Genomic DNA, 23930 nt, shown 5'->3' with positions numbered 1-23930 from the left:
CTAGCGCCCACACACCGTCAGCAGCACGCACAAGGTGTTTCACGTACGTCACTACAGCTGCGTCTCCGGTACAGCCTACCCGAGATGCCTTCTTTTTTTGTGCATAACTTCGGCAAAGTATAAATTTCGGAGGGCTGCGATAAGCTGCTTGACTGGCCCCACAAGGCATTGTAAATGACAGCAAGAAAACAGTTTTTACTTACTTATGAAGGATACAAAATTGCGGAAATTCGAAGGTTTTGGGAGCTCGGTTTAGTGGAGGCAAGTAATACACGTTTTGACAGACTGAGAACGGAGAGACGACTGGCTTTAATCAAAATTAAAAGCAGGTATCTCGAGTGGCTGTGGTGGGGCCCCCATTGGGTGAGCAGGGGGCAATGACCCCCACGTCCAGGCACGTTGAGGGGAGCAAAGGGCATTTTCTCCCATGGCGCGGCAAACCGAATTTCCAAGGAGCGGGGACAGCGAAGTGATGGACGCTCGCTAGAACGGCTCCCCCCCTCTCCCTCCCATTCCCCCGGAAATGCCGGAGGCTTAGGTGTGAATGAAGGAAGGAATGACGAGTTCATGTTGAAGATAGGCTGATTTCACGCGGTCGCACGACACTGTCTCTTCTTTGCCGCGAACGTCAAACTTCAAGGTTTTCTTTGAACGCGAAACCGCACGAAAGGGGCCTTCATAGGAAGAAGTCAATGGTGGCTTGACAAAGTCACGCCACAGAAAGACGTGCGTGGTTGTGTCCATTGTCGGGAAACTAAACGCAGGCTGCCTGCGAGCAATACGTGGGGTGTAGGCCGAAGCGGGTCGAGCCAGGAATGTAGCCAATGTGCTGCGTGGCCGCTGGCGGAGTGCCTTGCTGGGTGCCGAAACACTCGCCTGGAGCGCGAATTTCTTACATTTACAGCATCTGGCTGCGCTGGTTCCGAGGTCATCCTTGATTGTTGTTCGCATCACCAGTAGTATTAGGGGTAGCCTTTCCAGCCAGTGCTGTCTGTCGAGCGTGGCTGTCAATGACAACTTCAGTTGTCGGTGCAGACGCTCGACCACGCCGTTGCTTCGCCAGGGCAGAAAAAAGCGAGCTTTGAAATTGTAGGCCTCAGTCAGTAGTTATTTGCAAAGGGCAACCGTACCACAACACGCACGTAGCAACAAATGCTTTCGTCAGTCAATGTTTTGTAGAGGCGTCGTCTCAGGCTACCCTGAGTGCCAGTCGACACACTTGAGGAAGTACCTGAATCCTTGGCAGGGCGAAAGAGGCCCCACCAAGTCTAAATACTCATGATCGAAACGGCTGCGCCGCTGAACGCGTGTGCCGGGTCACTTTCCACGACTTGACAGGTTTGGCAGCTTCTTTCCCAGCTTCAAACATCTTTGTTGATTCTTGGCCAGACGAAGCTGTCTGTGTCGGCCTCTGTGAAGGCCTCTGTCGCGTTAGCCGCGTTAGCGATCTGCGACTGTGGCGGGAACGATCGACAGCTTTGCTCCGATGTCGACGAGGAGGCGGGTGCCGGTGATGCGGTCGACTACGAAGAATAGGCGGCTTGCGTGATGGCCGATGTCGGATGCCGCCGTTAGCGACTGGTCGGTGCGTTTCCCGCTCACAAACAGGGCTGGGTGCAGCGACTTCCTTGTTCGCGAAAGCGACGGTGATACCAGCACAACTGCCGCGGCGAGTCCCTAGGTGCGCTGCAAGACTGTGAAGGCGAATGGTTGCACTGAAGTTGCTCGCCAATGTTGCCACCCGTTGTCAGTTTCTCCAGTGCACTTGTAAGGCGGTCAACTGCTTCCTCTAGGCGCGAGAGTCAGTCTCCTGGCTCTGAGACTTTCGGAGCGGCGATAGCTAGGTAGCTGTGTCGCCGACGAGCAGTCTCATATGAGGTCAGGGAGTGTAGCTAGCCGATCGAGACTCGCCTCATCGGAGCCCACTAGCACCAGGCGTGCGGACTGTGGGAGGCGCCGCAAGAACAGCTCGCGCAAAATTGGAAGCTCGCTCTCTTTTGCGAAGTGGCCACCCAGCAACTGACGCAACCGGTGCAGGAGTTATGACGGCCATTGGTCGCCAAGTTATTCGGAGAGGAGCTGGTGGAGTCTACTCTGTTGCGATGGCTGGAGGCGCTGCAGGACCACGCATTTCAGGTCGTCGTAGGCTGTGGCCGAAGGCGTGCCCATCAGCAAGTTGTCTATGGCATCGGCGATGTCGGAGGGTAGCACGGCGACGACGTGCAGGTACCTTGCTGTCTGTGAAGTTGTGCGCCGGAGTTGAGAAAGGCATCTACTTGCATAAACCAAACTCGAGGATGCGTGCACCAAAAGCTGGGAAGCTGAATCTCTGCGGCGATGGCAGGAGACGTAATCGTGGTGTCGGCTTTGTCAGCAGGAGTAGAAACAGCGTCGTCCATGGCTAGTGTTCGAAAAAGAAACAAATGTCCTGCGTCAACACTTGTTGGGAGCTCAGCTTAGCGGAGGCAAGTAATACACGTTTTGACAAGTTGAGAACGGATACTTGACTGGCGTTATTCAAAATCAAAAGCAGGTTTACCGAGTGGCTGCGGTGGCGCCCCCTTCGGCCGAGCAGGGAGCAATGACCCCCCACGTCGAGGCACAGTGAGGGGAGCAAAGGGCTATGACCCTCACGGTGCGGCAAACTGCATTCCCAAGGAATGGGGACAACGAAGTGATGGACGGTCGCTGCAAAGGTAAGTGAAACAACAACGACAAGAAATGTGTCATGAGGCTCAACATACATTCGGTCACATAGAACACGGCGGTCCCACTGCGGTGTAATAATGCAGTGGTTCTCACTAAATACCACATAAAAGTATGGGCTCCTTAAGAACATGACATTTCAAAATTCAATACCTCTGACATGAGAATAATATATACACAATAAAACAGTGTCACACAATGATGTGTCGCTTATGCATGCCTACAGATGTTTTCTGGGAAATAAAACACGCTAAGCGCTCTAACCTGCTACCTTGTACTGAGCAGTAGAACGTGATGTTTAAGTGAACCAACTCGGTGGTTATGTGTATAAGACGAGAGTGTATATACCCCGTATGTAGCTCGTGGTGTTCCAGCGACAAGTCTATTTAAGGCAACGGCGAAGACCAGTCTGCAAATAACCGACTGTTTTTAGTGTCAACATGGTAAAACGTGTGTTACGCTGTGGGAGACTCACTGTGTTTGTTTAAAAGCTGCGTCAGAAGTGGAAACGCTCATATAAGCGTGTATCCTCAGCTCTTCCATGCTGTAGTAAACGGGCTTCTTCTCTTGTGTGTGTGTGTGTTCTTTTTTTTTGTAGTTACAGATCGCTATTCGAAACAATCGCAACTTCGGTCAGGCGCTGTCCTACGTGTTGTTTGAACCATTGTGCCGTGACACGGCGAAAGTGACGTTCCAGGCTGACGTGCCGTTGTTGGCGAAAAACTATAAAACTGCTCTCTGGCGTCAGTTTAAAAGCCCGGAACTGTACTCCGCACGACGTGATGATGTCGGCGTCCAAGGCTCTAACAGTTGTTTTGCTGACGATGGCTATCCTTTTCATGTAAGTAGCCATGAAGACCACTTATAGATGGCTCAATACAGAACTGGGGCCGTATCCACAAAGCTCTCCTTTCGGAATTTCTCGTTGCCATTGGCCGGTCACCCTTGTTAGTATGCTCATCGTCACGATTGCCTGAAAATTTCTCATGAGAACAATTCTCGCGCAAAATTCCTTTGTGGATACTAATTATATAGTGTTGCGGGAGGGGGCCTACGGGTTGGCTTGTTCCTTCGGTCGTGTTCGTGTTTATTTCGTCAGCGCGTATGAGCAGCAACCAGCACTATCATCAAGATGATTCTTTCGTGCATTTCCAAGGGTAATATCACGAGGAGGAGGAGGATAAGGAGAAATAAAGAGAGTTAAGGCAGGGATGTTAACCAGGAATGGGTCTGGTTGGCTACCCTACTCTGGGGGACGGGAAAGAGGGAATAGAAAGATAAGATCTACAGAGGGAGGGGAGGGGGAGGAAAGCCGCGGTGAGCGCGCGCACGCACGCAGAGGGCCTGAGCGGAGTCAAAGACGTTCACATAGGCCAGAAGTGTTTAGTGCGACTAGGAGCCTTTGACAACTTTTTCCTAGTGCTTTAGGAAAACTAAATCGTTCGCAGAGTTTACACTTGACGATCACGTCGGGAATCTTAGGTATGGCAAGCGGGCAAGGGTGAAATTGCCTGAAAAAAAAAAAGGGCTGAATGAACTTAGCTAAACGCTCGTTTTATGCCTCACTAGAGATGTTGCATAAAACACGTCGCAAGTTACCCTAGTGTCCAGCGAAGCCAAATGTCGCAGTCATTTTATAGCTAGAGAGAGTGGCTAAGATTCTGTGGGTGTCGTAAGCTGAAACTTTATATGTGTAGGTTAGTAATTACCAAATATTCCATCCCTTGCAAAGGCAACGCGCGCACCTTGCCCGGTATCTCGAGAGAACTAACTAACCATGGCCGCAAGACTCAATTTTAATTGTTAATTAAGAATTATGGGGTTTAACGTGCCAAAACCACTTTCTGATTATGAGGCACGCCATAGTGGAGGTCTCAGAAAATTTGGATCACCTGGGGTTCTTTAACATGCACCTAAATCTAAGCGCACAAGTGCTATCGCATTTCGCCCCCATCGAAATGCGGCCGCTTCGCCTGGGATTCGATCCCGCGATCTCGTGATCAGCAGCCAAATGACACCATAGCCACTGAGCAACAACGCCGGGTCGTCGCAAACGAAGTGCCGTCCTGCGACTTTGAAATCATAACTTCTAACTATAGTTTTCTCTAAGCGATCGCGTGAATGTATAGGGTAGATTGCCTCGAAAACATTACGATTTTAGCAGAATATACGAGGTCTGTTAGGAAAGTATCCAACCTTTGGCGGAAGAAAAGAAAACTGGCATAAATGGAGCGTTGGAAACCTAATAATCCTCAAAGTAGTCTCCTTGGGACTCTACACACTTCTCCCAGACGTGCTGTCATTGTTGGAAGCATTCCGAGAAGGCCTCTTTCGAAATGGAGTTTAGCTCAGCTTTCGTTGCAGCCATAATGTCCTCTCTTGTCTGAAATCGCGCTCCTTTCAATGACCTCTTGATTTTGGGGAACAGCCAGAAGTCGCAGGGGGCCATATCAGGAGAGGAAGGAGCCTGTTGAACTACAAGAGCCTGGTTTTTCGCCAAAGAAAGTCTGAATCAAGTGCGAGGAATGCGCAGGAGTATTGCCGTGATGGATGCGCCAATTTCCTGTTCCTCGGGTGTCTTGCGCCGCGCAACATCATGTAGGTGACGGATGACATCCCTGTAGTACTCTTTGGTGATTGTTTGACCCTGTGGTGCGTAATCGTGGTGTACCACGCCGCGGGAGTCAAAGAAAGCAGTCAGCATCACTTTGACGTTGCTGCGTACTTGGCGGGCCTTCTTTGGTCTTGGTGACGTGGAATGCTTCCACTGTGACGACTGCGATTTGGTTTCCGGGTCGTACCCGTACACCGAAGACTCGTCAACAGTGATTATGGTGTTCATGAAGTCGGGGTCACTGTTTGTGGAATCCAGCATGTCCTGTGAGACTTCAACACGAAGTTGCTTTTGCTCCATCGTGAGCAGCTTCGGCACGAATTCCGCCGCAACTTTCTTCATGGCCAAATCTTCGATCATAATGGAATGTGCAGAAAAAGTGCTCATGCCCATCTCTTCCGCAATTTCTCGGATAGTCATATGACGGTCCCGCATCATCACAGCGTTCACTTCGGCAATGAGCTGGTCATTTCGGCATCTTGATGGCCGACCGGAGCGTGGCTCACTCTCCACCGATTTGCGGCCGTTTTTAAATCGGTTGTGCCACTCCTTAATCTGTGTGCTTCTCATAGCATCGTCACCGAAAGCCGCCTCAATCTTCCGAATGGTTTCCACTTGGCTGTCGCCAAGTTTCTGGCCAAATTTGATGCAGTAGCGCTGCTCCAGTCGCTCCGCCCTTTTCGTTGCAATAAAAAACCGACGAGAGCACTGCGCACTACCTCAATCAAACGCTGCGTCCCAGCGACTGACGCTATCGGCAAGCGAGAAAAAATTCGCGCATGCGCACGTATATTCAAGGTCGGCTGATGCGCACGCTTGTCTCATATTCATCAGGTGTTCGCAAAAAAAAAAGTCGGATACTTTTCTAACAGACCTCGTATAGAAACGTTTTGACGCATTTGGGCATTTGTAAGCGTCGATAAGCATCTTTATTAGCCAGGTACCAGGTGATATCCTTGCAAGACCACATTTACATACATAACAGAAGCTTCGCAATAGCAATTTTCAAACGACAGCAACAGATCATAGCGATGACTTAGCTACAACACCGTGCGCACCGGTAACGTCGACGAATACGCAAGGTCCAGTGGTATTCGCTTACACAGCTTCGGTTTTCCGATGAGACGAACATGAACTGCTGGTCATATCTCAGCATTTCTGCTTTGGCGCGTAGTGAACATGCAGAGACAGGGGAAAAGATCCGCTGTAAAGGCCTGCAATATACAAGTTCAATAATGCGTTTATAGGGCAGATTTAGTGCTTGATACTCGCCAGTATTTAATATGTTCACTTTGCCATACCCATAAAGCATAAAGGTATCTCACCATAAGGTTTCATCGACCGGGTCGCAATTTCTCACACAAACTTTACCTCAATGATTCATTGGTAGCAGTAAATAGCATATGAATAAGAAAACCTTTATTCGAAATTTTCTGAAATATTGAACATGTTCTCGTCAGACTTTTTGAATGCACGCTGACTCGCCTATATACAACGGTGAGATGCTTTTACTAGAGCGAGAAGGTCGCTATTATTATAATGCAATAAAATATACACAGCTGAATACCACTCTTTCCGCTGGAAGGCATGTTTCGGGAAGTCATTCTTGACATCCAAAGGACAATCTTGCGTTTCATGCTTTTGCCGATAATGGTACATGAACCCATTTACATGCACCATTTGGTATAACGGCACGCCTAGCACTTGTTCGAAGTAATGACTGAAGGACTGTCAGTCACGTAATAATGACTGTGGGACACTGCTTACATATGGAACAAGTGCTAGCTGGTCAGATCTGCGCACTGTGGGCGTAATCTGAACACATATGTTCTTTATTTTTCAGAACTCAGACATCCTCCATGTCATCTTGCGGCGGCGCGGTAAGACATTTAACACTAATTTTCGGTACCTTACCTTCCTGCCATTCCATGGCGCTGTCGCGGAGACGCCCTCGTTAGTTTCGTGACATGAATATCGACAGAAAAGCATTTTGACGATTCTTGTATCACTACGGCCGGTCAGCAGTTGACATAGCCAAGTGGAGAACCAACGCGCAAGAAGCCTACTCTTACCCCCGCATTCAGAAGTGCATCTTAACTTGAAGCCCACACTTTACTTCATTTAAATGACGCTTATCATGAACGCACCCGAGAAAACGCAATGAGTGTCTTGGCAGCCTTCACACCAGGCGTCATTTATATCAAGTCAAGCATGAACTTTAAGTTAAGATACATTTCTGAATACTCGTGTTACCCCCGTATTCAAAAACGCGCATTCACTTGAAGCTCATGCTTAACTTGGAAAATGTAACGTCTGACATGGACGCGCCAGGAAACACAGTGCGCGCCTCGGAGATGTTCCCTGCAGGCTTCATCTAGATCAAGTCAAGCATGGGCTTCAAGTGAAGACGCATTCTTCTATACATGGGTTAAAGTTGCTCGTGAGACATCTCTCAGAAGCACAGGTGAGTTATGGGTGAAGAGGTACGCAAAGAATAAAAAAAGAAACTTGTTAATTAACTTGATTTCTTTTCGATTACGGTAGGTGCTTACATCGGAAAGTTGAACACAATCGTACGCGCCTTGGTGGCGTAGTGGCTTGGACGTATCGCCGCTAAGCCCGAGAACGCGGGATGAAATCCCGGCTGCGGCGACAGCATTTCGATGGCGGCGAAATGCAAAAACGCCCGTGTGCCGGGCATTGGGAGCACGTTAAAGAACGCCAGGTGGTCAAAGTGAATCCGGAGTCCCGCACCGCAGCGCGCGTCGTAGTTTTGGCGCGTAAAATCTCAAATTAATATTTTTTTTTGCTTTTCGTCCTTTTCGCAGTGTATCCTGTACCAGGACGGAAGAGTGACAAGCTGCCCCAGCACTTGCAAATGCGTTGTTTACACCAAAAATGCCTTTGGAAGCGGCAGGGGGACGTGCGAACGTGCTACCTAACTGGCAGCTGCAATCGGGTGCTGCATTTGTGGTCGGCCGCCCCAATGGATAAAGAACCGTGATTAAACAAACAATATCCTACAATAAATCCACGCGTCCGTCTATTGACTGCGCACTGTTGTGTTATCACTAGACAAAAAGGCAGTATTTCTTCTTTTTTTGCTGGGCCTTTTAGCAGAGGATTCAAGGTGCTCGTAAATTGCATCAGTCTGTAACGCTTGCTGACTGCGTGATGTTAACAGCCCTTCGTTGCTTAATAGCGAAGGTGAGACTGCGAATGCACGCAGTTGAGAACTTTCGCCCCAACTGTCTTCTCAAGGCGTCGACGGTTTTCATAATCCATGGTGCAGATTCAAATTCGCCAAGAGGAAAATACTCTGTGCGTGAGAACGAATACAGGGCGCGTACATCCCGCTAATACGTGTTATCAATATGTAAGACAAACAGAAGAAAAGCGATGGTCACGGTGGCAATAGAAAGAAATCTAGCAGTGCATCTGTTGTAGCTTTGGCATAAGAAACCACAACTCATCAAATGCTTTGATTGATAATAATGAAACGTGCCGACATTCGCGAACTGTGATGCCGAAAGCCATTAACTAAAAAAAAAAAAAAGCAGGAAATGTAACGTTTTCTAGTAGTTAGGTTCGCGAACCGGCCGACAACCAATGGTAACGTATTAGAAATAAGTTTAAAAAATTGCGCGAGAAGAACATATTCGGACAAATAAAGCTTGCGCAAACGATCAGATACAGGTTCGAGACACACGTCGTAGCTTACCTGGAGCTCTGAAATGGCCAAAGCGCACAAGTATCGACTGAAATAGAAGCTGTAAGCATACCATGGAACTTACAATCCAAAAAGGTGTAAACGACTGGAGAGATAAGCCGTTTTCGCTGCGTACGAATAATCAAGTTGTCCAGACGAGAAGAGATTACGCACGCACTGTAGGACTGAGCTGATTCGTTGCATCTTCAGCAGCAGTAGATCATGCAATGGCTGTGGCATCCTTATTTGCACAAAAAGTAGGCAGCATTTAAAGGCATGGCGATAGGCTGAAATATAGATAGTAGGAAGGATATCAAAATTATAATTATGAAGAAAATCGTACTCATAGATAAAGTAATCTTACTGACGCAGTGCAGTTAAGTTACATGTTAGAGAAATTAGCTTTGAAATACGACAGATTTTTTTTCCTATAACGGTCCTTTATTATTATGTTTTTTCTTTACTTTGATACTCATAGGCATTCTTGTAGAAAAAAATGTCACATTACTCGGTTGGTATCTACGGAAATTGAGGTTCGTTCAAGAACCACAACTGAACTGTGGTGCCAGCAATGATTGCACAACGCAAATATTCCCAAGAGTGCGCTGCATTCCGCGCACTCAATAAGTTTGTGGCTATGCAGTAGAACTTGGCAGTGAAGCTGCGCAGCAAGGTCTACAAAGAAGGGCTCAGGAAGGAGGGAGAAGAAATTTGATCTCTGGAGCAGCTGCGTCGTGCAGCGAGCGCTTCTCAAAGTCCCAAGGCGACACCGCTGGTTCGAGGTTCGACTCCGCACCAGATGGAATCGTCGCCAGTGGACTGCTGGCCACCGGCGGCGACTTCCCCGTCCTCACTGACCCATGACGTCGATACCCTGGCCAATTTTCTCTTCTCTGCATCGTGTCTCTTGGGGTCCGCGTACCTGCCGCTCACGCTGTGGCCGCGCTACTTCAGCGCACGTAGCACGTCCTGCGGGAAAGCAGCTCCCCTCATGAGAGGGTCATTGTAGTCCATAGGATATACGTTATATTCTCTGATGTGTTCGGCTAAACACTGGCAGATTGGGCGGAATGGCTGATGAGTGGGGGCAGAAACGTGAGTGGCCTGCACGATAACAACCGCCTGGTGGCGCAGATCCCGACCAGACAAACACGGAGCTATAACTGCAGTTACCAAGTGTATTCTACTTCGCTGATGGGGTAAATTTTCGGCCGCGGCGTAATTGTGTACACGATTATACTTTCAGTTATCATTTCGCTATTAATGGCGCAGTCAACACTCTCTTACTTATATGCAACCTATAGTTAAGAAGTTCATCATGTCATATCACCACTAAAAACTACGAGACCGTGATCAGATTTGATTCATCCTTCAGGATTTTCTGGTAATTCCCACTTTTTTTACGGGTAACACTGTTCACTGCTCGACGGGAATGGAAGTGCAGTCACCCGCACTCCCACCTGATTTAGCGGCGTCCGCGTCGACAGCCTCAAGGAAGCGGAACATCCTTTCGAACGACAGCGAGGCTGCCTTGATAAACTCGACCGAGAGCAATGACAGCTACGACGACGACTACGTGACTATCCCGAGTCAAAAAGCAAAGCGGCAGATGCTCAGGGCCTCTGTGGACACAACTACCATGAGAACTCCGTAGAGTTCGCCGAAGTACACTATCCTCTTCATACCTGCGCTACCCTCCGACAACATGAGGCTCCTCGACAGGTAAGTTGCATCGGTTGAACTCGAGACAATGTTGCCAAATGGCATTGATGATATCAGAGTTAACGCACGGAAGAATTTTGTTGCGGTAGACGTCGCACAAGTGTCGGCGTTAGACTCTCTGCGCGCTGTCACTGTCTTCGGAGGCGTGAACGTTCATACCATCATCCCGCTAAAGAAGAGGCTACTACAGGCATCATATGTGACAGTGATGCAGCCATCTCAAGCGAGAATCTGCCACTTTTAATTAAGCCTGTCAAAGATGGGACCCAAATACTCCAGGTTGCCAGGCACTTTGTTCCCAAGCCACTTCAGTGTAGAAAATGCCAGAAGTTCGGTCCCATGAGCGCCATCTGTGGAAATTCTACGATATGTTCCAGTTGTGCAGCACAACGTTCTGCGGACAGCTGCCAGGCTAAAACTTATAAGTGTCCGAACTGTCAGGGGCCCCGCGACACCTCATCAAACGAATGTACAAAAGTTAGGTGGGAACTCTCCGCCTTGAAGAAAATGGTCAGGGACCGTTCGACTCATGGATAAGCAGCTGCTGACGTCAAGCGACGTCGTTCTCATCGCAGACGCTCCCCGCACACAGAATACACATCCCGCAAAGCCTCTTGCTATTGAATCCGCTCCGCCACCGCTGCAGAATGTATTCAAATCATGCATTGATAATGGAGCTGCTGAAAAGAATGCCGTTGATGAAGCATGGCTACTATTTCCAAGGATAAGCCCTGTGGATAAACTACAACAAGGAGTGGCCCCAAAATGCGCCCCACCTGACCCATATGAGCTGACAGAGCATGACCGCCGAATTGTGAAAATGCTCAAGTATCTGATAAATGCCATTCGCACGCTTGTTTACAATTCGAATACGTCAGCAGCTCGACCCGCAGTGCAAGTGTTGAATGCCCTGAGCCCCGTGCTGGCAAATATTACGTAGGCACGATTGCTCGTATACACTACCTTTACGCCGTGATGAAGTGCGTAGTGCGGCAATTTCCAGTCGAATGCCAGAGGACTTAAATTACAGATATCGTGCTTTCATCAATACGCTTTTACCAACCGATTTCCTATAGTGGTGATATGTGAACCAAACATGTGAAAATCGTTAAGGCTCTCTGGGTACGAAGCCTTTATGGCGTTTACGTGCCGGGAATCCAGCAAAGAAATTGTTTAAATCCGCACAAAAGTAGCCTACACTCCCCCTTCGGTGCAACCTCATGATGGAAACCAGTGCGTGTGTCTCCGTATAGGAAATAATTGACTTTCACCCTTATCGGCGCCTACATCGCCCCACCTGGACAAGGCGACCGACTGCGAGACATCCTGACGGCGACCCCTGGACCCTGGATTACTACTTCCGGCTTTAATGTTCATAATTTGGTTTGACGAAGCTGCACAATCGATTCCAAGAGCTAGAAACTTGTGGAATTTGCTTCCGACCACGAACTTAGCATTACGAACGATGGCAGTCCAACGTACTTACGTGGCTCGACTTATAGCTGTTGTTTGGATTTGACTTTAGTGCCACGACATCCTGGTCAAATGTTTGATGATTCTCTGGCATCGAGACTCATGGCAGTGACCATATTCCCACCTGCTCGAGAATCACGCGGTTTGGCAGCTCCTCCTTTCAACTTCCCGACAAATGGTCAACGTATAAAACAAAGGTGGAAGAGGCATGCAAAGGAGGATTTGCCTGCATCATTGAGAACGTCATTACAAGTGTGCTGTAAACGTCCAAGTACACCTTTACATACGCAGCATAACGTGCGGATTTCGACATGGAACTTGAGTGACTTCAAACGATTAGTAGAAGGGTCGAGAGGCCATACAGGCGCACCAAGTCAATACATAACCTTAGAGACGCTCAACGTATACAAAAGAAAATCCAACGTCGTATGGACAGGCTGGAGGAACAACGGCGGAAGACGTTCTGCGAATGGCTTGATGCTCGCAAGCCATTGCCGATGTTATATAGGACGGTGCGCGGTCTTGGCTCGTCTCCACAACAACGACATCTATTCTGCGCCCTAGTCCTCCATGAAGGCCGTTCGCAGGTTGATATATTGGAATACTTGTTCGTGAAAATTGCTGGTAGTGTGACCACCATCAATGGCGAAATTCTGGGCGAGGTTCCTCTGACACGCTTCCCAGAGATGAATTTGTTTTCCTCACTTGAGGAACCGGAGGCTGCTCTGGCTACATGCAGGCACTCATAGTTGCCAGGACCGGACCGCATAACCTACGCTACTTTATGCCACCTAGGAGAAGATGGCCGACGTCGACTTGTGGACTGCTACAACGAGTCATGGATTGATGGCGTCGTTCCTGAACGGTGCAAGTCCAGCCGCTTGATACCACTCCTGAATCCTGGTAAGCCGCCACTTCACCTACTATTGGGGGCGAGCTCTGCCACTGGAAAAGCTGGCGCTACCGTCGTCGTGACGTGGCATGAGGGATCACGTGGATACAGCGGCTGCGTCGGCTGATTCGGAAGCGCCGAAGCGAGCTGAAAACGAAAGTTTAAAGTCCCAGCTGCGCTGCGGTTCTCATTAAGTGGCGAGGCTTTACCGCCATGGGGGTCTGCTTGACAACATTTGAAAGTACTATAATAGATAGTGGCTGCATTTGGAGCCGCTCAGCATGGTAGGCTACTGCTCGTTGCTGCAGTGCCGGACGTACGCAACGGAGCCCGGTGTCAGCCTTATTCACACGTAGCCACAGGACAAGGAGCTGCGTGAAGCTTGGCTCGCGAAAGATAGAACCGGCAGACAGCCATCGGCTACAACTCGGGCATGCAGCAAGCACAGACGCGAGCAAGATTTTTGCCACGGCGCCGGGACTGCGATGTTCGGTGAGTAGCACAAAACGTGCACTGAGACGCATCTCCCGCGCCACTAGTTCGGGCGAGCATCCACTAGTGCCCATTTCCACTAGTGTTAGTCATTTTCTTTTTCTTTGCGTCCATTAATGCAGAAACTGACTAAGCAGTGATCGCTAAATTACACGGTTGTACTCTTGATACAGAGGAAAGAGATCGGGGGCTAAATAGACTATATCCAAGCGGGCATGGCTGCTCCCCTGAAAATGAGGGGAATGTGGTGTCCGGCCACCACAAAGACAATCCGACACGTCCACCAAGTTACTCTACGCCAATATATCATTGACGACATCAGTACTTGCGTCTTTGAAGGGCCGTTTGCTTGATTTACCTTGTGTGGACAATTTGCAATTAAAGACGCCTAATAGTATGACGATTTTTTACAAACACAGCGCGGCCTAAGTCATTCAAGAAATGTACTTTCCTGCACCAGTCCGGTCATACACGCAAATAACGCGCCACTTTAACGATGCTAACAGAAAATCACAGACCGCGATCCGCCGAGACACACTGTTACCGTCTGCAATTTAACGTTGAATGCTTGCGGCACGAACAGCACGCACCCAGCCGATGTGCCAACTGCATGATTAACCAGCGCACGATGCCGAGCTAGAAAGTGTCGCACCATGCTCTCGGTCTCCGCTTCACCATCAACATTTGTTTCTTGTACCACTAGTAAATCTAGGTTTCGTTCACAGACTAGTCGGTACAACTGATGATGTTTTCTTTTTTGCAGCGAGCGCTCTAACGTTTATAGTAGCGATGCGAGGCGTATTATTTAGAATCATGGTTGAAAAAGAAAGGAGATCGAAGCCGTGAGCAAGGCGCTTACCTTGTAAGAAACAGTGCGCGCAATTAGGCGGCGTCCACCACGGCGGAACGTCACGTTGGCGGTGGCTGCGCACGCACCGCGTTCGGATCGGCCGAGGTGTTCGGCCGCTTTCGATAAGGAGGCCTACGCACCGTAGCTGTCTTCGTCGGTAGTTCACTACCCACCACGGCTTTGCTAACATTGTTCGCGCTCCCTCAGTCCTCGTATGACCGCTTCGCAACCGCAATGGTAGCCGCGGCCCCCCGTGCATCCCTGGGTACTGTGTGGTTGGAAATTGTCGATGCTGGTTCTGAGCTTGCGATGCCAACTGTCTCTGTAGTTGTGGGAGCGATCGAAGTGTTGCTGCCAGTATGAGAACTTTCACAAGTCTTCTCCTTGCTCAAGGCCTTGTGGTCACCATCCGTTAATAGGCTCAGCTTCGTTGTCGTCGTGACATTGCTGCCTGTCCATCTGGCTGTTTCTTCCGCGACGGCCTCATCCATGATGTGTTCTGCGACGGCGTGATGCTTGGAAGGCATGGTTACGGCGACGTAAGTCGCAACTGAATTAGTGTACTGCATTTCACCATCGCCTAACCGTCGACACAGGTTGCAGTGTGGAATTTTGCAGCCTTTGCGAATGTGGCCTGTACACTGGCACCGTAGACACAGCGGTGCCCTGCCAGGCACAACGACCAAAGCCAGCTCGCCAGCAATTTTTAACTGATGCCGGATATCGTCTGTTCTGACGCTGCACTTCAGTTTTATCGCCGCTTTCAGACTTGTTGACGCTTTCCCTGTGACGCCGTATGCTCGCCATTTCTCCCGCGTGACTTCAGTCACCCTCCTATAGGGCAACAATACCACGCGCACATCTTCTTCGGTGACGCCTGCAGCAGCCAGTGAATCTTGATGCGCAGTTCCTGGTTGTCTGGATCGATGAGGAGACAAGGGCGGCCTTTCGATTTCACATCCTTAGCAGCGAGACGCTTGCGCGTTGCATCAGCATCATTCAGCCTGACCGCCCCGGCGTGGTTCATGTGGTACGCCTCCCCAAAGCAACTACTTCGAGCAGCGCACCAAGTTTAGCCAACGTGTCCCTGTAGTTTTTGATGCGGGAACGCCTGGCTCTTGGGTCTCCGTCCATAAACACCTTATTGGCTACGATGCGTCCTGTCGGAAAAGAAGGCGAAATCACCTGTTAATCTTGCTCCTCTTTGAAATAAAACCTGTTTCTGCGGCCCAAGAGGGTCGCTGTCACCGCTCCGACAGAGCAAGCCATGTCACGTCCGACACGCTCGAGAGCCGGAAGTGGAATTAGGTCACGGAGGCATTCATCGACAAGCGCCATAGAACGTTCTTTGTCGAATGCTTTCCGTAGGTTTCCCACAAGAAATTCATGTGTCACACTCGAAGCCTACTCTAGGCGCTCGAAGAAGCACGCCCAGGAATGCGAATTGTTAACTTTGTGATTAAATCCTTCCTGGAGCATCGAATCATCGAGATTTGTAGTGGCAGCACATATCCAAGGGCACTCACGAAGAATATAGGTGTTCCTCAGGGCGCGATTTTATCGCCTACGCTGTTTAATCTAGTCATGCGAGGGCTGTCTGTGCTTCTCCGACAGCTTCACGGTGTTCAATTAACCATATCTGCATACGACGTGACACTGTGGACGGGACAAGGCGACCGTCTCAGGTTAACAGAAGTAGCCACTAAGGCAATGCCAGAAGGCGCTCGGTACATTGACGGATTATTGACATATTGGCGGACACATTGACGGAACACCGGATGACAAACCAATTTGCTTTGCTTGCTGCTGGGTTGGTCACATCTCCCGCCACTGCCGTAGTGACCTCTGGTACTCCTCGCCTCAATCATATGCTGATCGCCGCTTCGACCGAGATCCTCGGCCTCTGTCGCCCCTCTCTGAACCATACCATGCCGGTTTTCCTTCTCGGGGACACACCACTAGCCGCTCGCACTCGCCGCAACGCCGTCAGTCCCGTTCGCCTACACCTCGACGTCCCTCGTTCCCGTCCTACGCGGGCCGCTGCTCAGGAAACTAAGCAATGCAGCCCCCGGAGGTGAGGCTGCATTGACGAATCGTACTGCAAAACCTCTGCTGACCCCTGCTGCTCGACTGAACCTTGTTGAAATTTTTGTTGACGATGTACCCGTTCAAGCCCTCATCGATACTGGCGCTCAGGTGTCGGTTATGCGGTCAGATCTTCGTAGCCATCTCCGTAAAGTCCTGACATCTGCCGAGTTACCTGCCGTCCATGTAGCTAATGGCAATGCAACAGCCGTAATGGGAATGTGCTCTGCCCGTGTTACCCCTGCCGGCCGTCCAGTGTTAGTCCTGTTCACTGTACTTGCCGAGTGTCCCCACGAAGCGATTCTTGGAATCGACTTTCTGTCTGCCCATTCAGTACTTATTGACTGTGCGACCTGCACCCGTCGCCTTGAACTGCCCAGTACTTTGCCGAACCCACCGATGACCACAAGTCCCGCCTTCGTTCTACTGAATTTGTTCGACTGCAACCTGATGCTGCGACTTACGTCCTCATGTCGCCTTCTCACCCACTTCGAGATGGTCCTTACACGGTGTCCCTACTTTGAAACGTCCTCCTGGCCCGTAAAATAGTGCTACCAAGCTCAATTGTAACTCTTGTCAACAACCAAGCGTCGCTTCCTCTTCTGCACTTTGGTTCGAGTCTGCAAGTGCTTCCTGAGGGTGTATCTCTCGCTGTGCTGTCCCCTTTGGAAGACTGTGGAGTAGCTGCTCTTACGCCCGAACCATGATTCGACACTGCTGCAGCTTCTGCCCCTGCTACTTCACGCAACGACAAGTTTAAATCAATGAGAGCTACTGATCTGCAACCTGCTTACGCCGATGCCGTTCGCCGCTTTCTGATGTCCTATGAAGACATCTTTGATTTTGATGATCGCCCGCTAGGTCGAACCCGTGCCGTCAACCATCCAATCCACACTGGTGACGCTCCTCCTATACACCGGTGCCCCTACCGTGTGTCTGTGGCTGAACGGCAGGTGATCCAAAGGGAGGTGGACAAAAGGCTCTCCAAATATATTATCGAGCCTTCCTGCAGTCCGTGGGCGTCACCTGTCATTTTGGTTAAAAAGAAGGACAATACCTGAAGATTTTGTATCAGTTACCGTCACGTCAATAAGATTACCAAAAAGGACGTGCATCCGTTTCCGCGTATTGATGACGTGCTGGACTTCTTACACGGTGACAGTTATTTTTCGTCGATTGATCTGCGCTTTGGCTATGGCAACTCGCAGTGGACGAACGAGATCGCGAAAAGACCGCCGTCGTCACATCAGATGGTGTCTACCAATTTAAAGCGATGCCTTTCGGACTGTGTAGTGCCCCTGCTACCTTCGAGCACATGATTCACTCTCTTCTACGCAGATTCAGATGGACCACATGCCTATGCTACCTTGATGACGTCATTGTTTTTTCACCGACGTTTGAGAGCCACCTACACCGACTCTCAGCTAACCTTGCTGTTTTTCGATGACTGGCCTACAACTCAATACTGCAAAATCCCATTTTGGCCACCGCCAAATACGAGCACTTGGCCACTTGGTTGACGCTGCTGGCGTCCAGCCTGATCCTAATAAAGTTCGTGCCGTTGGTGAGTTTCTACTTCCGCGTTCTTCTTCCGAGGTCCGAAGTTTCCTAAGGCTGTGTTCCTATTTTCGGCGATTTATCCAGAACTTTGCCGAAATCGCTCGTCCTTTCAAGACCTCCTCAAAAAGGACACCACTTTTCGTTGGGGACCCGACCAGGCTGCAGCATTTTCAACGCCTATCAATCGCCTTATCAATCCACCCGTTCATCATCATCATCAGCCTGGTTACGCCCACTGCAGGGCAAAGGCCTCTCCCATACATCTCCAACAATCCACCCGTTATTGGGTCATTTTGATCCGTATGCCTACACAGAAGTTCGCACTGATGCCAGCGGCCATGGCATTGGTGCTATCTTGTCCCAACGACAGCGGGACACGAATCGTGTGATCACGTATGCTAGCCGTCTTCTTTCAGCACCAGAGCGCAATTACTCCATAACAGAACGTGAATGCTTGGCCCTTGTTTGGTCCATAGCTAAGTTGCGCCCTTACCTTTTCGGTCGGCATTTCACCGTCATGACAGATCATCATGCCTTATGTTGGCTATCCTCACTCAGAGACCCGACAGGCCGTCTTGGCCGCTGGGCTTTACGCCTGCAAGAGTACACCTTTTCCGTGCCCTACAAATCTGGGCGGCTACATAAGGACGCGGACTGCCTCTCCCGCTGTCCTGTCGACCATCCCGGTGGAACCGAAACCGATACAGATACCTGCGTTTTGTCCGTCTCTGACTTCTCATGCATCGCCGACGAGCAGCGTCGTGACCGATATTCGCGGTCCATCGTCGAACACCTTACCTCGGAGCAACATGAAGTGTCCCACTGTATGTTTGTTCTCCAGTACGGGACTTTATACCAACGCAATATGAATTCACATGATGCTGAGATGCTTCTCGTCGTTCCCCAGCATCTGCGCTCGACAATTCTCTCGCAGTTACACGATGTGCCCGCCGCTGGTCATTTGGGTGTCTCCCGTACGTACGACCGGGTGCGCAGGCGATTTTTCTGGCCTGGGCTATATCGCTCTGTTCGAAGCTACGTCACTGCCTTCGAACTTTGCCAACTCCGTAAGAAGTATCCATTGTCTCCGTTTGGGCACCTTCGGCCTATAGATATCCACGTTGAGCCATTTTACCGCGTCGGCCTGGACCTGCCTAGGCCCATTTCCAACTGCATCCTCGGGCAACAAGTGGGTGGCCGTTGTGACGGACTATACCACGTGTTATGCCATAACGCGGGCCCTCCCTACGATGTGCGCAAATGATGTGGCTGATTTTCTCCTTCGTGAAGTGATCCTATATCACGGGGCCCCACGCCAGCTACTCATTGATAGATGCCGCTGTTTTCTTTCTAAGGTTGTCGACGACCTCCTTCGCTCTTGCTCCATGTCCCACAAGTTCACGACGGCTTACCACCCACAGACAAACGGACTTACCGGGCGTCTCAACGATATACTCACGGACATGCTCTCCATGTACGTGTCTGATGATCACCGGGATTCGGACTGCACTTTACTCTTCGTGACGTTTGCATACAATTCGTCCCGTCTCGATATTACTGGTTATTCTCCGTTCTACCCACTCTATGGCCGTGACCCATTCCTGCCTCTCGACTCGCTGCTCCCTTCCGATGCGAACACTACCACGTTCTATGCTCACAACGCCATTGTTCATGCGGCCACAGCACGTCGCATTGCCCGTGACTGTCTTCTGGCGTCTCAGACTATCGAAAATCACCGTTACGACTGTCGTCCTCGGGACGTTCATTCCCGCCCTGGGTCACTTGTCCGGCTTTGGTTACCTTCCCGTCGCGTCGACCTTTGCGAAAAGCTGCTGCCGCGATACGTCGGGCCATACCGAGTTCTTCGCCAAGTCACCAGCCTCACATATGAGACATCACTTGTAACTTCGACGTCTGCTACCCCACCAAGAACTGATATCGTGCATGTTTCGCGACTAAAGTCCTATAAGTCGCACACTTATTAGACACCCTAGGAAGCATCGACATGACGCTTCTGCCGCCGGGGGTTAATGTCACGTACGAGCTACGTACGAGTTACGTACAAAAGGACGTTGGCAGGGGAAGAGGAGGTTGAAGTGTCTCGATGATCGGTAGATGGTGTTGCCATGGCTTCTCAGCTACAACCTTGTATATATTGTAAATACATATATTTTCCGCCCGTAACAATATTAAGGTCGCATGCACATCTCTTCATTGGGATTACGGCATGGACGTGCGAGTGGACTGGGTTCCGGGGCACTCACGCAGCATCGGGAACCGTGAGGCCCACAGTGCAGTGAGCGAGCTGTCATCTCCCCTGGGCCCAGTCCCTCCCATTCCCGTCCGCGCGCGTGGACCAGGAGGAGGAGCGCGAGCGACTCAAACTGCAAGCAAAACAGGAGCTGAAGGCGAAGGTACCACACAATGCCCTTTGCACAACGGGCTTCCTAGGGACGCGCAAGTCCTGGTGCACAAAGCCAGGGCGGGCGCAGCACTCACCGAAGACGTCCTGGCTAAGTGGCACGCGCACACCGCTTCAAGGAAGACGCCAGGTCATCAGAGACTACGTCTGGACAACGAGGAGGACGAAGAAACGGAGCCGAGCGTGACGTCACCACCAGCGACGTGCAGTACGTGCGACATCGCTGCTCGTCCGACAGTCAGGCACCCATTGCGAGACTGTCCCGGACTCCCGATAGCAAGAGAAAAAACACAAAGGATGCGGCATTACCTCACTGGAGGCATGGACCACGCCACCCCCTCAGTTCGACGCCCGGCGAACTATCAACTCTTCATGACGGTGCGCGAGGCCGACTTGGCCGGCAGGTTATGAACGTGAAGAGTTTTTTTATTGTTTTCTTTTTTGCTTTTGTAATTTTTTGCTTGGTTAATGATCCCCACTACTGACCCGCAACCGTGCACGGGCCACTGAGCCATCCTTTTCATTATAGTTACTTATCTTCTCTTGCGGGCAAGCAAGCGTCTTACAACGCTTGGCGCGTTTGAATTTGGACACCTCGACAGGTTGAGCCGCTATTAGTAGCGATTGTGCGCGTTCGTAGAGTATTCTACAGACGAGGAAGGGAAAAACTGGAAAATAAGTAAACATTTGCACTTAGTGGTGCGCTTTGTCTTTTTTACAGCTCCGCTGGTAGCCCACATTCACAGAGTGAAATGGCTGCGATTTTTTGTAAAACTAGCATACAATAAACGTGAAAAGCTGCCATGAGAAAGTGTCAGCAGCACATCGGAATCAAATTCAGATTGCGGTGACCGTGGTAGGGCAAGGTAAAAAAGTTAGGGCAGAAACTCCCCTCTCGGCACTTGTCATATAGTGCACAGCATTCTCTATAATCGTTAATGGAGTTGAATTCTGCGGTTTTACGTGCCGATAGCCACTATTTCATTATGAGGCACGCCGTATAGTAGGGGACTCCGTATTAATTTCGACCGCCAAGGGATCCTTAAGATGTCTCCCAATGCACGGTAGTCATTTCTCCGTCTCATGCCTATAGTCTACCGTTGAAACCAAGACCGCCGTATTTTAAGAGACAAAAAACTGCAAACAATATTCCGCGGAATGTGCACCCCGTGCACAATGTAGGGAGGCGGGTCGCGAGAGCTAGGGCTTTGTTGCGAGAGGCAAAGGATCAGGAGGAGGAGTCTGCGTTTGTTGACGCCGCATGGATTAATGGTAAAAATGCTTATTCGGTGGTGGTAGTAGATGGCAAAGGGAGCGTTAGAAATGCTGCTTCCATTTATACCAAAGACCCGGGGGTTGCTGAACAGGTGGCTATTGCTCTAGCACTAATTGATTCTAGAAGAGTTTTGGTGTTTAGCGACTCGCGATCTGCGATAACAGCCTTCTCGAGAGGACTTGTTGCGGAACCTGCTAACAGACTGCTGCAGGGTCGGGATATCACTTCGCATACCGTTACTTGGTTCCCGGCGCACATGGGGACAGTGGAGGGAGCCCCGCGTAACCTCAACGAAGTGGCGCACAGGGAGGCACGAGGATTAGTGTGCCGTGTACTCCCTGAAGGGGCTGGATCTCCCGCTCCTGAGTACAGGGACCAGCTGTTAACCTACAACGAAATCACCAAGCACTATTATTTAGGGCGCAGGGCATTCCCGTTGCCACATCCTAAATTAAGTAGGCCGCAGGCGGTTACATTAAGGCTTCTGCAGACACGGACGTACCCTAACCCGGTCATCATGAATAAAATTAATCCGGACTGCGGGGTTTCAGTCTATTGCAGTAAGTGTGGGGGTTTGCTCGATTTACAACACATGCTGTGGCGCTGCTTGGCGTTGGCCGGTGATGGTTCTCGAGGTGAACAGTGGTGGCAGCGAATGCTGCACAGTGAAGTGCTGGCGGACCAACTCAGGGCTGTCCAGAGGGCCCGTGTGATGGCAGAGGGGCTCGGCCTCTCTGTACCGACGTGGGAGCGGCCCGCATCAGTCCCAGACTGATCCCTCAGGACCTAAATAATGTTCTTCATACCATACCACGCTCACTATGACAACCTCTCCAGTAAACTCATTTTTACTACGAGTATTGTGTTCGGTAACGGACAGAAATGTTGCAATTTTTTTTTTACTTCACTGACCTCGTCGAGCCGAGTTTCGCCGTCGCCGCGACTTTGACCTTCATTCGACCGCAGCTGCGCCGTAGCCTTGGCAAGGCATCACGTGACTCGCCGCACCGAGCTCCGGCATCGCCCGGCGAACTGCTTCACTGGAGAGGGTCTGGAATGCAACAGGCGTCGCACCGTCGAGATCATGCAGCGACCGCGTTCGCGCCGTCCGTTTGTGCTTCAACGCTGCGCATGTTCGCGGCGTCTCTTAACATATCTAGCACTTGCGCTTTCCCTGTGGCACAACAGGCGTCACACCGTCCAACGATGAGTGTCTACCTAAGCCTAATCACAGTCATGTCTATACTCGCGAACAAATTCCTGTGGCAATGAAGGGAAAGCTACGGAGGCAAAGTGCGCACAAGTGAGAGCGTTTCTGAAAAAAAGTCCCATGTTTTCATCCACGTTAGTTTAAGCTGGGGGAGAGAAAGCAAAACCTTATTAGCAACAGTTAAATAAGATAAAACACACCGCTGAATGCCAAAGTTAACTTTTTTTGCGGGTTTACCTTCCGCGTCTGTGCAAACGCAAAACAGTCGCACGTGAAGCTGCGTCGATTCAGCGTCTGTTCCGAGCAGCCGAAAGCACCGTCCAACGCTGGCGGACTACTCGGCACCGTAACACATGTGCAGCAGCCACGCTCCCGTAGCTTTCCCTTCACTAGCTGCCACGGAAAGTTGTCCGCGAGTATAGCCACCGACGTAGGCACAGCAGTCATACCTGTCTTAACGATGATTGATGATACCTAAGTATGATAATTACAGCCTAATCAAAGGTTAACGAAGTGAGACAAACAATTAATCAGGCTAAACCGAGCTTTCGCATTTGCATATTCAGGTTTAGCTGAGCTAAGCCACAGCCAATTTCTTTTTCTCGCATAATTTGTCCACCGACGTGCTCGCCTCCGTTCCGACGCGTCCTCTTCGGAAGCTTCTCCCTGCTGTTGCAGACGCAGTTCTCTGGTTGCTTGCGTTTCGTTTTCCGCGCGTTCCTTGCCCTCGTACACTCTCGCCTACGTTCTTTCTGCGTCTCGGCAGTTTTGGTAAGGCCAAACCGAAACGCGCCTATAGCGTCTCAGCGCGGTCGCTTGCTCGCGAGAAATTGAAAAGGGTAAAAAGGGCCGCTTGTCTATGCATCCATCCATGCGTTATGGTTTCAATATCGGGATTCTGTTCGAATCCTGTCTTCAG

General features: G+C 50.3%; 1 protein-coding gene and 1 long non-coding RNA gene across 2 annotated transcripts; both read right to left on the bottom strand.

Moving 5' to 3' along the window:
- Positions 1-5181: 5181 nt before the first annotated feature.
- Positions 5182-6145, bottom strand: LOC142590757 (protein GVQW3-like). The gene is made up of 3 exons (XM_075703183.1): positions 6108-6145; positions 5508-5996; positions 5182-5191 (listed from the first exon to the last, which is right to left on the bottom strand). Exons 1-3 carry the CDS (start codon positions 6143-6145, stop codon positions 5182-5184), a joined length of 537 nt encoding a protein of 178 aa, XP_075559298.1.
- A 116-nt stretch (positions 6146-6261) lies between these two features.
- On the bottom strand, positions 6262-23373 carry LOC142590406 (uncharacterized). Its single transcript, XR_012830097.1, has 3 exons — positions 23249-23373; positions 22714-22852; positions 6262-6534 (listed from the first exon to the last, which is right to left on the bottom strand). It is a non-coding gene; the product is annotated as an uncharacterized LOC142590406 (long non-coding RNA).
- Positions 23374-23930: the final 557 nt, after the last annotated feature.

The sequence above is a fragment of the Dermacentor variabilis genome, chromosome 8 (genome assembly GCF_050947875.1).
Source record: "Dermacentor variabilis isolate Ectoservices chromosome 8, ASM5094787v1, whole genome shotgun sequence".
NCBI lineage: Eukaryota > Metazoa > Arthropoda > Arachnida > Ixodida > Ixodidae > Dermacentor > Dermacentor variabilis.
This window is presented reverse-complemented; position numbering and strand designations above follow the sequence as displayed.